The sequence below is a fragment of the Argentina anserina genome, chromosome 6 (assembly GCF_933775445.1).
Source record: "Argentina anserina chromosome 6, drPotAnse1.1, whole genome shotgun sequence".
NCBI lineage: Eukaryota > Viridiplantae > Streptophyta > Magnoliopsida > Rosales > Rosaceae > Argentina > Argentina anserina.
Genome location: NC_065877.1, coordinates 21,747,939 through 21,762,920, shown reverse-complemented (window position 1 = coordinate 21,762,920; position 14,982 = coordinate 21,747,939). Strand labels below are relative to the sequence as shown.

Genomic DNA, 14,982 nt, shown 5'->3' with positions numbered 1-14,982 from the left:
TGTAGCATCACAAACATGGTTTGCACAGTGCACGCTTTAACTCGATTAGAAATTCAGTGTGACAGGATCAACAACTGCCAAGAGATATTTTTGGTTTTCTTCCGGACGCACCATTCACGTGTGACCATAGTATGTAAAAATCATAGCGAGCACATTCTCTTTTCTCTCTACATATAGAATTTGCGCGTCACATGTGACCTCGTAGTACGTTGTGAGTGTGGGCATAGCCTAGATGCTTGAATGTACCTATTCTTAATCTTTGTGTAACAAATATGATATGTGAAGTGATGCCCACATTTTCGGGCCAACTTTAGAATAGGTATGCCGTATGTCTTTTTAGAATTTTGGTCGGTGAAAATGTCACATGTCACAATCTAACCTAATCGTTTTCAAAAAGTGCTCAAATGGTATATTTTCATGTAAATGAAATTCGATCCATACTCCTCGTTTTATAACCACACTTATTTTTTGTTTGGTAATTTTTTGTTAAAGTACAATATGTTAATGGTTTGTTATAAATTTTGAAATCTTCGATAGTAAAACATTTTGCACTTCACATAATAACATCAATCACCAAACTTCACATAACAGAATAATAAATGATGGAAATCAATGTAATATATGAGACGGGCCGCTAAGTAAGTTGATGACACAAATTCAGAAATTCTATGGTACATGAATATTCTTTTTTAAGGTTATAAATGAGAGAAGGAATCTACATCATATAATTCTATAAAGACTACAGAGTAACAAAGCATGTGAGGCTCTATACTCTTTGATTATTCTCCATCTCTCTCTGTTATATAAAATGACACTACTCTAAACCCCTACATTGATTAGTCTCCACCTTGGGTTTTCTCCAACAATTCTCACATTGTGGCACACTCCGTCTAACTCATAGGATAATTTGCTAGTATGCCATAAAAGTGTACAAGAAGTAGCTCAAAATGTCTAAAAATAGTTGTTTGCGTTATTTTTGACACACTTTTATGACACACTAGAACACGTGGATCCCGCCTCAAAAAAGTTTTTTTATTATTATTTTGGTGAATAATTTCATAAATACATATTAACATTATTTAGAAAAAATATATTTTATTATTTGAAAAAAGAAAACCGTATTTTTCTTTGTTTAAATAATATATTATAACACTAAATTTGAATTAAAATTGTATTTTTTTAATATAATAACTCGTTAAATATACAACATTACCGATATAAAACTAATAATTTCTAATGAACCAAGAAAAATCACTTATTAAAACTAATAACTAAATTACAAATAAAAATGACAAATAATAATCATTTAAAATAGAATGAATAATCTCCAACTTTGCTTCCGGTAATAAGTATAATTAAAAATATATGTAAATGATTATTATTCGGATATATCGACTGATACACGTACTGAATAATCATGAAAACTAGTATTTTTAACCATTAAATATAATTTATAAAATTTAAATTAGTTAAGTTGTCATGTAATTTTAATTTAAAATTTTATGAAATAAGATAAAAAGTAATCGTTTATTATAAGATAATTTTAATTTTAATTAATTTTAGTTTTCATAGTCTTTTGGCTATATAATTATTAGAGTAAAATTGTAATTAAATGATAGTATATAAATTAAAGGTATAAAACACATTAAAACATATTAAAGGGCTACATTGTAACACACTTGGGTTAAAAATAGTTGATGACAAATCAATGAATAATGTCGATTTAGTGTAGTAGTCCAGAGAGTACAAATAGCCCTTTGTGTTAGAGAATGAGTTATTATGTTAATCTAATTGCATGTATCTTCAAAACACAAATGTATTATCAAAATCTCGAATATCTAACTCTGTTTTTGATTAATTAAGGTATATATACAACTGGACGCTTCATGCAGTTAATTGTTTAAGCCACTTTGCTGCTATAGGAGTACAATATATACTAGTGTAGCTCCAATTCTTCAAGTATAATTTTGGAGTGGATTGTTGGTAGAAGAAGCGATTCGTTTTTTGATATCATGAACCACAAGGTAATTAATTACTAAATTATGCCAAGTAGACATGTAGTGCATGTTTCTGACACTTTAACATCAGATAAAGGTTTGATGGATAAACCTCATTGCTAATATAAATGTTGCTATTATAAAGATCTTAACAAGTTCTGAAAATTGAATTCTGAAACTTGAGGCCTATTTTAGACGTCATTTTTATCCCCGACTAAGCTTTACTGTTTTCACTTGGTAGGTAAACGGTAAACCTCGATGGCTCTATCCAATTGTCTAAATAGCGGTTATCGTCATCGTATCGGTTTTGTAAAACAAGGATATATCAAAATATATCGGATTTATCGTTTTTGCTAATTTTTAATTAAATTTAATATATTTATAAACATATATATCAAAATTTACCAAATAAATTTGAGAAATTAAAACTTATAGAAGTAAATGTACTAAATAAACTTCATAAAAAATATTTAATTGTTTTGACAATTAAAATACATAAATAATATTAATTAATTAAAATAGAGGTGATAATTAATCATAAACTCTCTCATCATTGAATGTTATTGACAAAATTTTCATTTTTTTAAAATTATTTTTTCAAAACAACGTGGTTTAAAAAAAATAAATAAATAAAAGCACCGATATATCAAATTTGACCAAATATATCGCTATTTGACTTAATTTTTCAAATTAAAAATAAAAAATTGATCGTATCATTTTTTTAATATAAAGATATATCCGAATATATTGAACATTCACTCGAAGTCAATGTTGCTATCTATCCCAACTGGACCCCAAGTTTCCCTCCTAAGTTATTATTTTTATTTGCTCCTGGAGTTCTGGTTCTTTATTCTTATCCGCATGTAAGACTTTTGTCTGCAAAGCCTTGTTTCACTTTAGTCAAAAGCGCCTCCACCTTGGGACCCTCCCGGCCTCCCCTCCACACTACTGTAAGTACTGTTTATCTAATTACAAATAATTTGGAGATTAGGATCACAAAACCAAATATAAAAACAACAAACAATCCATAATCAAAACCCAATCATCAAAAACTTAAAATAAGGTAAAGAGATTAGCAACAATCTCTGTACAGACTACTCATCTGTAAAGCAAATCCACATTGGATACTCAAAGACAAACTCACAAACTAGAAAAAAATGCAGCAATGGAGCAAATGAGAATCCCCAAACCCCAGTCTTCCTCAACCTTCAGCCTATCACCAACTTTGGTACTACTACCCCAGATATCCTAAGTCCCAGAACCCACCTCACCAAACCATGCCTTCAAGACCTTTCCCTCCTTCAAGTCCTCAACTTCCCATTTTAGGCCCACCCAATTTCCTAACCAAGACCAGGGTCTTGTTCTTGGCTCTCACAATCTCAGCTTCATTAGTGATAGTCTCATCCATTGTCTACTTTGTCTATCACCTGTGGCATTCCCTTGTGGACAGAGCCAAGACAATCCCATATGATTCAAGTGCACCTTTGAAGCTTGAGAGATTCTCATACAAGGAGCTCAAGAATGCCTCCAATGAGTTTGATTCAGCCAATGTCATAGGCAAGGGTGGCTCTGGGACTGTCTTCAGAGGTATACTCAAGTGTGGTAAGTTGATTGCTATTAAAAAGTTGGATGCTTTGAATTTGCAGACTGAGAGAGAGTTTCAGAGTGAGTTGCAGATTCTTGGGGGGTTAAGATCACCTTTTCTGGTGACCCTTTTGGGTTATTGTGTTGAAAAGGATCATAGGATTCTGGTTTATGAGTACATGCCTAATAGAAGTCTCCAAGAGTCACTTTTTGGAGATAGTGTTTTGAGTTTGGGTTGGGAGAGGAGGTTTGAGATTATTACAGACGTGGCTAGAGCACTTGAGTTCTTGCATCTGGGATGTAATCCTCCTGTTATACATGGTGATATTAAGCCAAGCAACATTTTGCTTGATTTTGACAACAGAGCAAAGATATCGGATTTTGGGTTGTCAAGGATTAAGGTGGAGGGTGAGTTTGGGGTTGACATGTTTAGCCAGGACTTGGGGAAGAGTCAGGAGCTTTGGAAGAGTCAAGAGCTGTCTGGAACCTTGGCTGTGGATACTTCTCCTGCCATCGGTACACCTGTGGAGAGTGCTAATGAGGTAGATTTTGCTCTTGCTTTACAAGCATCTACATCGAAAAATAGTAGGAAATGCTGTAATGTTAAAGCTTTGAACTTGAATTCTGTGAATTATAATGCTAACGTTACCTATGAGAGTGAGGTGAAGAGTAGTGATGCAAAGGGGAAAGAGGTTTCAAGTGTAGATTTTGGTGGGGATGAATGGAATAACAGGTTTGTGCCTTATGATGATGAGCTTAGTAGTGTTGATCATAGTAAGGATTTGGGTTTTATTGCCGGTTCTGCTGTAGATGATGCAGAGGATGCAAAGCAATGGGGGAAGGACTGGTGGTGGAAGCAAGATGGAAGTAGTGAATTGTGTAGTAAAGATTATGTTACAGAGTGGATTGGGAGTCAGATTTGCCCTTCTTCAAATCCAGATTGGGATGATGACAAGAAGAGCATTCCTGATCAGAAGTCCGATTTAGATATGCCATCTCCAGTTGATAAACTTGAAAATGGAAATGGAGCCCATGTACAACAGTTTGGATTTGGAAATCTCAGAAAGGAGTTTGAGCAGAATGAATCAAAGGGCAGGAAAAATCGTAAGAGGAAGCCAAGGAAGATGCAAGAATGGTGGAAGGAGGAGCACCTTGCAGAGATTAGCAAGAAGGGTAGCAATCAGAAAAATCTTGAAGCAAAGTGGAAGAAAGGCTTCAAAATGCCGCGTTTTGATATCGGTAAATGGTCTCACTTTCACAGGAAAAGGAAATTGAGGGAACAAAGTCAAGAAAAGAGTGATCAAAATGGAGAGTTCAGCTTCAGAAGGGGATGGAAGAAAAATAATGCTCATTCTGTTGGCAGCGACATGTGGAGTGGTGATCTATTTAGCCGTGAGCTAAGCAGCACAACAAGCATGAGAGGGACTTTGTGTTATGTTGCTCCCGAATACGGTGGATGTGGATACTTGATGGAGAAGGCAGACATTTACAGTCTGGGTGTGCTAATCCTTGTGGTTGTGTCTGGTAGACGACCACTACATGTTCTTGCATCGCCCATGAAGCTTGAAAAGGCAAATCTAAAAAGCTGGTGCAGGCAGTTAGCTCAAGCCGGAAACATACTAGAACTTGTAGATGAGAGACTTAAGGATGAGTACAACAAAGGCCAGGCAAGTTTGTGTATAAATTTGGCTCTTTCGTGCTTGCAAAAGATGCCAGAGTTGCGGCCGGACATTGGGGAGATTGTTAAGATCTTGAAAGGAGAGATGGATCTTCCACTACTCCCTTTCGAGTTCTCTCCTTCCCCTCCTTCTAGGTTATACAGCAGGAGCAGGTCAAGGAGAAAACAGACAACTGCAGAGTAGCTGCGGCCGAGACATATGCCTCATTTCACTTTTATTTGATCATACAAGAGTTAGTCCAGAATTTGGGGTCTGAAAGTTGTGTTTCAGGGGCATTATCTTGCCGTGTGTATGGTAGCTAGATGATTTTGCTTTCTTTGCCATTACTGGGTTCATGTTCAAGTCCACTTCAAGGTGCTTTCTTTGCCATTTCTATAACTTTAGCAAACACAAATTATGATTGACCCTTAAATTCTGGTGGGAGTTTTTGTTTCTTTTAGACCAGTCACGAACCACTGAAGCCTTAATCACTGGCCGAAGATAATCACTACTAAAGTATGAATTATTAGGCCACGAGAGGTTAACACTCCATAGAAAAGTATGAATCACAAAGTCCAGGGTGAATATATTTTCATCAGGGTTCCCTTGATGAATTATCACTATCCTAGTTTCTTTTCTAGAAAGAAGAGAAAGGAAATGTCCCTACCCGGGCAATGAGAATTTGAAGGGTGACATTGTCATATGGTGCCCTTCTTTTTTGAAATGGACCACAAAAGAGTAAGGGATTTTTGTACCATTCTGAGTCATAAAAGAGGTTCTATTAATCTCAGACTCAGACAATTGGGACTGCACTATGGAAACTTTTTCCCTTGTGCCAACACTTGGAAATCATCATGTGGTTCTGGTACTATTTTTTTTCATTTTCAGAAATTACTACATTAATTTTACTTGTAACGTTGATCATCCCTCCTTTACATTGCCAAGGGACAACTGTAAAAGAACACTGCAAAAGGACTATTGAGATGTGCAACCATAAAGGACGTGACGATCCAATCTAAAGGCTTGTTAGGCGTTGCTATTAGTCTGTCGGCCCGTTTCCAGTCAATATGGCTTGTGTTCTTTTTTTGCTCAATTATATGGCTTGTGTTCTACAATCCATTTACATGCTATAAAGTATGAAGACTGTTTTAGACTCCCATTTTCTTCATAATAAACCAAAACATGCACACCGTCTCTTGTCTCTCAAAAACTTTTATTAGGAAACTCAACGAGTCTGAGGTACCAGAAAACTTATGCTAGTGTTACCTCTCTTTTAAGGTTCTTAACTAGTTTGCAGATCTTTAGACTATGAATCTTTTTTAAGACAAGAGATTGGTGATCGGTAGTTATAAGGAGAAGGGACTCTAGCCAGTTGTAATGTCTATTTTTGAGAGATTGACAAATGCAATCTATGAGAGATTCATGGAGTGGCTTTGTAATTCTTGACATAAAAATAAATTAAAAAGTTTTTGACAGAAAAATCTCCTAGTAATAGGGTAAAATTAGGTCATTAGGGTGTGTTGATGTGCTTCAGCTTTTTCTGAAGTTGTGAAATTAGTCACAAATGTAGTAATATTGTTCTCAAAATTGTATTTGAATCCTTAAAGTTATAAAAACATTCTTTATCACCTGAGGCATTAAAGTAATAATATTTATATTTAAAGTGGCAGTTTTATCTCCTTTTTTTTTTTTAACAAAGGTGTTTTGGAATACCTCATTTTGGTGAAAGATTTGGTATTATAATTAGAATAAGATGCCGGTCGATCTTGGGACCTCTTGGTATTTGCATTAGAGCGAAGCCATTAGATAAGCAAAGCCATTAGATCAGCAGACTTATAATTATATTCACTTCACTAATATTATTATTTTATCGACTCAAGTTTTCAATTTAAATTTACAACGAGAATCGTTCAAGTGATTTAACGAAAAAAATGACTTTTAGCTATACTAGGGTTTTTCCCCTAGCCGGTTGGATTGTTCGTGTGTGAATGGTGGAGGCGGGATCGACAACGGCTCCTCTTCCATCAGACGAGGTTGCGGTCAACCTTGACAGGGGAATCGAGTTGCTCAATGATCTAAGTTTGTTTATGCGTGGAAGGTTTATGTGTTCCCAAAACCTAAACATCAACTTTGGTTTCTAGTCTCCTGTAATCTAATTTGGTTCATTTGGATCACTAGGAATCTAGTGCGTTTCGAATGTAAGATTTTTAATGTGTTGAAAGCCCAACGTCATCATTTGGAATTGTTCAAAGAGTTTGCTATGCATTCTTTTCATTCTTACAAGAAGCATCACGATATGTCTATTTTCTCTATTCTTGGTATCTCACAATTGTCTGCCCGTCCTTTAGTTAAGGGTTTCTTGGCTGAGAGTTTCTTGGCTCAGGCTTTGCTATTTTCTAGGAGTTATATATATATATGGTTTTGCATTTGTGGGTGTACACATGTCGGATTGAGTTTTTGTTTATCCTCTTTGTTAAAGTTTATCAGACATAGGAGGTCAGGTTATTTTGTCTCCCTCTTTTGTTAGCTTGATTTCAATAAATTAAGGGCATTTGCCATATTAAAAAAAAAAGGAAGGTTTATGTGTAGAAACCCGTGGTGGTTCCGTCATTGATGGTGGCTATCTCCAATCTTTGGTGATCGAAGAAAAAGGTATCGATCTACGAAGAGGAGGGCGGAATCTTTGTGTTCCAATTCAAGGATCATGAAGAAAAATGTCGGGTGCTTCAAGGAGGACCTTAGTTCCTCAATAATGGCATGCTTTTGCTGGCGGAGTACGACATCATTGGTAACCCATCGACGTTTCCTCTAAGCTCCTTAGTTGTTCATATTCCCATAGGGTTTTAGGGCAACGTCTTTAGTACTCACAATATTAATATTGTGGCTGTGATTTAATAGCTGATGACCAGCTTGACCCTTCAACCTTAGAAGATGTGAAGACCACGTGGGGAGAGGACCACATGACATGTAAAATATCTTTTGAAATTTCAAAATCATTTAAATTATTCAACACAAAATGACATGGACAAACAAGCGGCCAGAATTGCGCCGCATGTCCCTTTATTTGATTTTTAGTTAATTTTAAAGGATCTAACATCTTCTAAAAATCGTAAAAAATAGTTCAAACACTCTAAAAATTCACCAAAATTACCACGTAATCAGGATACTTAGCTCTATTTACCAATGTAAAAGTTTTAAAATAATTTTGATTGCGCAATACGACTGCCCTTAAGGAGGTAGTGTGTTAATTATGTTCAACCGCATAGATCGAGACCGATTACAAATTTTGGTAAATTTCGTACAGTATCAATATCTTAGTTATTTGATCACATCCAACAGTCGGAGTTTTATTTATTGAAATTTTATAACGTAAATCACAACGTGCCTACTAATGTTGCATAACATTCATGAGGTTATATGTAAATGCGTTTGTTTATAAACTAACTATACTGAGAAAATAAAAATTTTAAGAATTGACCGTAGGATACCGTCTCTATAGTGTGCTATGGCTGTGGTAGAAAATTCATTAATTTTAGGTAACGTTTAGTTCTCGATCCACATGGTTAGCTCTTTGTACCACATACCCTCCTAAGGAGAGCTATGTTACGTAAACATAATTATTCAAATTTTATTGCATGAGATGATAGAGCGCTGTAGTGACAACGCATATGATTTTTTGAGGAACTTTTTGGAAATCTATGATATTTAATTTTTTTTTGGGTTGTGAAATCATTTAAAATAATAAGAAAATGACAAGGACAAACGTGCAGCTATAATTGCGCCACACATTCATTTATTTGACTTTTTATCAATTTTGATGGATCTAACATCTTATAAAAATTATAAAAAATAGTTTTGACGCTCTAAGAATTTTCCAAAACTTATCACGCAATCAAGATAGTTAGCTCTATCATGTAAACATTTTAAAATAATTTTTAAACGCTCGACACGACTGCCCTTAGGGAGATAGTGCTTAAATCAAGGTTGACCGCATAAATCGAGACCTAAATGATTACGAAATTCGGTGAATTTTATACCATATCAATATCTCATAAACCTGATTACATCCAATGGTCGAAGTTTTATTTTATAATTTTTACTCATGTGAATGACAACGTGTCTACTAATGTTATGTAACATTCATAGTAGTTATAAGTGAATGTTCCGTTTATAAACTAACTATAATGAGGAGATAAAATTTAGAAAAATTGATTGTAGAATATCGTCGCTATAGTGTACTATAGTTGTGGTAGAAAATTTACTAATTTTCGGTAAAGTTTGGTTCTCGATCCACATGGTTAGCTCTTTGTACTTTATACCCTCCTAAGGGGAGCTATGATATGCAAACATAATTATCCAAAATTCTTTACAAGAGTTGATAAAGGGCAGTAAAAACAATGCGTTAAATTTTTGCGGAATGTTTCGAGAAATTATGATATTTTAAAAGGTTTTTAGAAGTTGCAAAATCACGAAAATAATAAAAACAAAATGACATAGACAAATAAGCGGCTAGAATTGCACCGCGTGTCCCTTTTTTGACCTTTACTTAATTATAAAGGATCTAACATCATATAAAAATCATAAACAATAGTGTTGACCCTCTAAAAATTCACCAAATTACCAGGCAATCAGGATACTTAATACTATCTACCCATGTAAAAGTTTTAAAATAATTTTGATTGTGCGATACGACTGCTCTTAAGGAGGTAGTGTGTTAATTAGGCTCGACCGCATAGATCGAGACTCAAACGATTACGAAATTTGGTGAATTTCGTACCATATCAATATAGTAATTTGATCACATCCAATGGTCAGAGTTTTATTTTGTCAAATTTAGTAACGTAAATCATAACGTTCCTACTAATGTTGCATAACATTCATATTAGGTTATATGTAAATGCGTCCGTTTATAAACTAACTATATTGAGGAAATGAAATTTGAAAAAATCGACTATAAGATATCGTTGTTATAGTGTACTATGGCCGTGATAGAAAATCCATTACTTTTAGGTAACGTTTGGTGCTTGATCCACACGTTTAGCTCTTTGTACCCAATACCCTCATAAGGAGAGTTATGTTATATGAACATAATTATCCAAAATGTTTTGCATGAGTTGATAGAACATGGTACTGGAAACGCGTACGAATTTGTGCGAAATTGTTCCGGTGCCTATGATATTTTAAATATTTTTTGAGTTGAGAAATCATTTAAAATAACAAAAACAAAATGACATGTACAAACGAGCAACCATAATTGCGCCACGTATCACTTGATTTGACTTTTAGTTAATTTTGAAGGATGTAAAATTAACTAAAAATAAAAAAAATAGTTAGAATTTTCCAAAAAAATACCACGTAATCAGGATAGTTAGCTCTATCTACCCATGTAAAAACTTTAAAATAATTTTAATCGCGGGACACGGCTGCCCTCAGGGAGGTAGTGTTTAAATTAGAGTTGACCGCGTAGATCGAGACCCAAACGATCACATCCAACCATATCTATATCTCTATAAAATGATCACATCCAACCATTAACGTTTTATTTTATAATTTTTAGTCACGTGAATGACGACGTGCCAATTAATGTTGCAAAACATTCATATTAAGTTATATGTAAATGCGTTTGTTTATAAACTAACTATACTGAGAAATAAAAATTTAAAACAATCGACCGTATGATATCATCGCTAAAGTACTATGACCGTTGTAGAAAATTCACTAACTTTTGGTAATGTTTGGTTTTCGATCCATATGTTTAGCTCTTTGTACCCCATACACTCCTAAGGAGAGCTATGTTAAACAAACATAATTATCCAAAATGTTTTGCATGAATTGATAGCGCGATACTAGCAACGCGTATGTATTTTTGTGGAATTTTTTGAATACTTAAAGTATTAATTATAATTTTTTTGATATCTTAATATTTAAAATTCTGTTACAAATTCAAAATTGTTCATGTGGTCCAACTATAACCATTTATTTATCAATATTTATTAAATATATATGACATCAAATTAATAAAATATTTTCTTTAAAGAGTGTAAAAAATAATGGAATAGTTTTAAGAAAAATAGTCTAATTTAACCCTCATCTACTTATCATATTAGTAAAAAACAATTTAATCTTTGGGATCGATTTTGAATAACCTAAGTGGATGACACTGGTAACCTGACACCTGCTATGTCATTTTTCATGTGACATTTTTGTTTAAAAAATGAGAGGAGATGAAATGTCTCAGAATCACAAGATGTAATCAATGGTCCACAATTAATAATAATGTGGCAGAGTATTGATACTCAGAGCACTAAAGAATTTTCGGGGTTTTAGAACATAAGATAAACCTTTTACAAGACATTACTTTTCTTTCTTTTGGGTTTAATTATTAATAGTAATTTGGGTATGTGAGTTTGAAGGTTAATCTAATCATGAGGTACAAAGGTAGAATGATTTGTGGGTTTGGTACCAAAGATGCTGGTTTCAGCTGGATTAGGGAATAAAGATAAAGGAGTTCTCTAATTTTAATTAGTGACTTGAGATGCACTCAAAGTCGTACAGATCAACATAAGAGTGATAAGACTCATAAGAGTGTCTACATGCATATGATACCAAGTTTCATATCTTAAACAATCAAGCACATTCTAACCCTATATACATAGTTTCCTTATACTATATACATACGCAGTTAGGATTTAGGAACTACACAACACTAGAGCCAGTACCAAAACAGGCACAACTTTTTTTTCTTTTCTTTTTTTCTCGACAGGCACTTCAAAAATGGCACAGAAGGAAGAAATGGCTTCCATGAATGTAGCTCTGAAACAGAGTATCACAATCCATGAAGAGTTACCTAAGGAGGAGCTGTTCAAAAACATTAAGGAAGCAGAAGGAAAGCTCAGTATGTTTCAATGCTCAAAACCAAAGATCCAAAGGGTTCCCTACATGCTCAGAGAACACAAAAGTTTTGAGAAGTACTATGAGCCAAGGGCAGTAGCTATTGGTCCTATTCATCATGATAAACCAAGGTGCCAGCTAGCTGAGAAGTTCAAGCTTGCACTGGCAGCGAAATTCATCGAACAGAGCGGCTGTGGAGCTGAAGTATTGCACAAGATCATTGAGGATAACATCAAGACACTAAAGGAATGCTATGATGAGGAAGCAACACGGTTCTACACCGACGAGGCCCTCATACAATTGTTATTTGTAGATGGATGTTCGACCTTACAGTTCATATACTCCTTCATGAATAACGAGTTGGCAAGTTTCAAGATCAAGAGAGATCAGGTAGCCTTTGCAGAACAAGATTTGTTCTTGCTAGAAAACCAACTCCCTTATGAAGTGCTCAAGCTGTTGATGAGCCAAAGTGCCAAAAAGGAGGTGTTGAATGACGCAATCCATGATTTTGTTACAAGGAACATCTCAAAAAGGAACAAACACAGCAAACACAAAAAAACTCCTCAGCCAGAAGGTACAGTCATACATGTGGAAGAGCCCACTCATCTTCTCCAGCTTCTCCGGACAGAAATGCTAGGTCCCGAGAAATCTGAGGCCAAGAAGAACAAATCTAAACACCTCCGGCAATCATTCCGCAACATACAAGAGCTTAAAGCAGCAGGGATTCATTTAAAGCCTAGTAAGACAAACACCTTGAGAGACATATCTTTTGATTCTAGATGCTTTGCAGGAATCCTTCATCTTCCACCAATATCTGTAGACGACTCCCTGGGCCCTAAGTTCTTGAATTTGATAGCCTATGAATTGTGTCCTGATTTCCAAAATGACTTTGGGGTCACCTCTTACATATGCTTCCTCGATTCACTGATAGATCATGCAGAAGATGTTCAACATCTTAGGTCTGCAGGCGTACTACACAACTTGCTTGGGAGTGATGAAGAGGTGGCTCAACTTTTCAATGAGATAGGTACTGACTTGGTGCCTAACAGTGAAACATACCGCAACGTCACATCCAGATTAGAAAAGCACTACAAAACCAAGTGGAAAACTTGGATGGCGCAATTCTGTCACGATCATTTCAGTAGTCCCTGGACTATAATAGCTTTCCTTGGTGTTTTAGCAGCTCTGGGGTTAAGCGGCATTCAGACTTGGTACTCGATCAGTTCTCCCCCCTGTGCCTGCGATGCTGTATGCAAGTACTTGAAGAAACAGCTGAAAATAGAGTGACACAAAACGCGCGCGCAAGTGTGAAATCAAGTTTGGTTCTTCCTAGCTAAAATGGTTTCTGCTTTTTCTTACTTGGCTCCTGCTTCTGTTTTTCATTAGACAGATACGAAGATGTGCATGTAGTTGTTTCTTTGCTTATCTTTTTGTCATAATTTAATTCAATATTAATCATGTGTGGAACGATGCAATTTCATATAGAGGAGTGTTAGGGCGTCATAATATGACGCTAAATCCGACGCCGCAATCCTACGTGACATACCACGTTACATTGCTACATCAACAATTAAAATTATATAAAAATGTCATTTTAAATGAAAAACAATCATATTCTTATAAATCCAAAGATTTTAAATTATTATATAAAATATATTTTTTGTTCTTTTTATCATTTTTTTCAATTTCATCACAATAATATTTTTAAACTACAATTTAAAAAATTGAAATTTACGAAAATATGCTTGAAATATGTGTCTGCACTCGCAAATATATATATATATATATATATATATATGCACAAAAATATTTTTTCAATATATATATGCATAAAATATATTTATTTTTTAATTTAAGACGATGTAAGGTAACTATAACATTTATATTTAGAAAATGTTGTAGAGAAAATGGAATGATCTACTCATCTCATTGATAACCCCCTTTATATAGGGGTCAAGATTACAATATAAATAAATGGTAATTACAATGACAATGACAATTAAGGCTACATAATGGTGATTGATCTGTTACATCCATTGACCATAAACGTCATTAACTCATTCATTTATTTGTTTTAACGAAGGCACACTAATAGTGTTTTTCCTTCAACACTCCCCCTTATGCCGAGTTTAAAGATATAATGGTGCATAAGGTGTTGCCTCATTAAAAACCTTGCCAAGTAACAAAACCCAATGGGAGAAAATAAAACCTTGGTCGAATGAGAAAAGAGCACAACACACCTATTACATTTAAGATTAACATATATGTGCTAGACTCCCCCTGATGTCTGCACCTCCCCCTGATCTTTACATTGATCATGAGAGTTTTGATAACTTTTTCATATTTAATGATGCATCTTATTTGGTACGTATTTCTTTCCGCCAAATGTGTAACGACGTGAATAGAATTCATTCTCATCATGTAGTTTTATCTTTTCTTTATAGGGACTATAAACCTAAACCTTTAGGTATTGTTGTTGCGTAGGTGCTAAGCTATACAACGAATGAGAGGTCGAGTCAAGTATATTGTGTTAAGTGCAATAATGCGTCTTTGCACTTGTATAGGTAATCTCATTTCCCAACACTTATTCGTCATCTTTCAATTAGACGAAAAACGGATCTAACTTTAAAGACTTCGACTTATCATAGGAGCTATGGAAGCCTTACTTTTAACCTTGAAAGTGCTTAAAAGCCGATTGATGGTTTAATCATCAATATTACAGTCCTCAATATCCATTTTGAGACTGTGTCTTCCCAATGATCTTTTTCATTCTCGACTTGGGATTTGTAATGGCTACATCTTTTTAGTTCATCAAAAGACTCTGCAAATCCATATTGAATACGCAATGACAT

General features: G+C 34.6%; 2 protein-coding genes across 2 annotated transcripts; both read left to right on the top strand.

Annotated features, from left to right (window-relative positions):
- Window positions 1–3,087: 3,087 nt before the first annotated feature.
- LOC126798486 (putative receptor-like protein kinase At1g80870) lies at window positions 3,088–5,672 on the top strand. The gene has a single exon (XM_050525476.1). It carries the CDS (start codon window positions 3,275–3,277, stop codon window positions 5,441–5,443), a length of 2,169 nt encoding a protein of 722 aa, XP_050381433.1. The 5' UTR covers window positions 3,088–3,274; the 3' UTR covers window positions 5,444–5,672.
- A 6,341-nt stretch (window positions 5,673–12,013) lies between these two features.
- Window positions 12,014–13,582, top strand: LOC126798489 (UPF0481 protein At3g47200-like). Its single transcript, XM_050525480.1, has one exon. It carries the CDS (start codon window positions 12,014–12,016, stop codon window positions 13,415–13,417), a length of 1,404 nt encoding a protein of 467 aa, XP_050381437.1. The 3' UTR covers window positions 13,418–13,582.
- The last annotated feature ends 1,400 nt before the right edge of the window (window positions 13,583–14,982 follow it).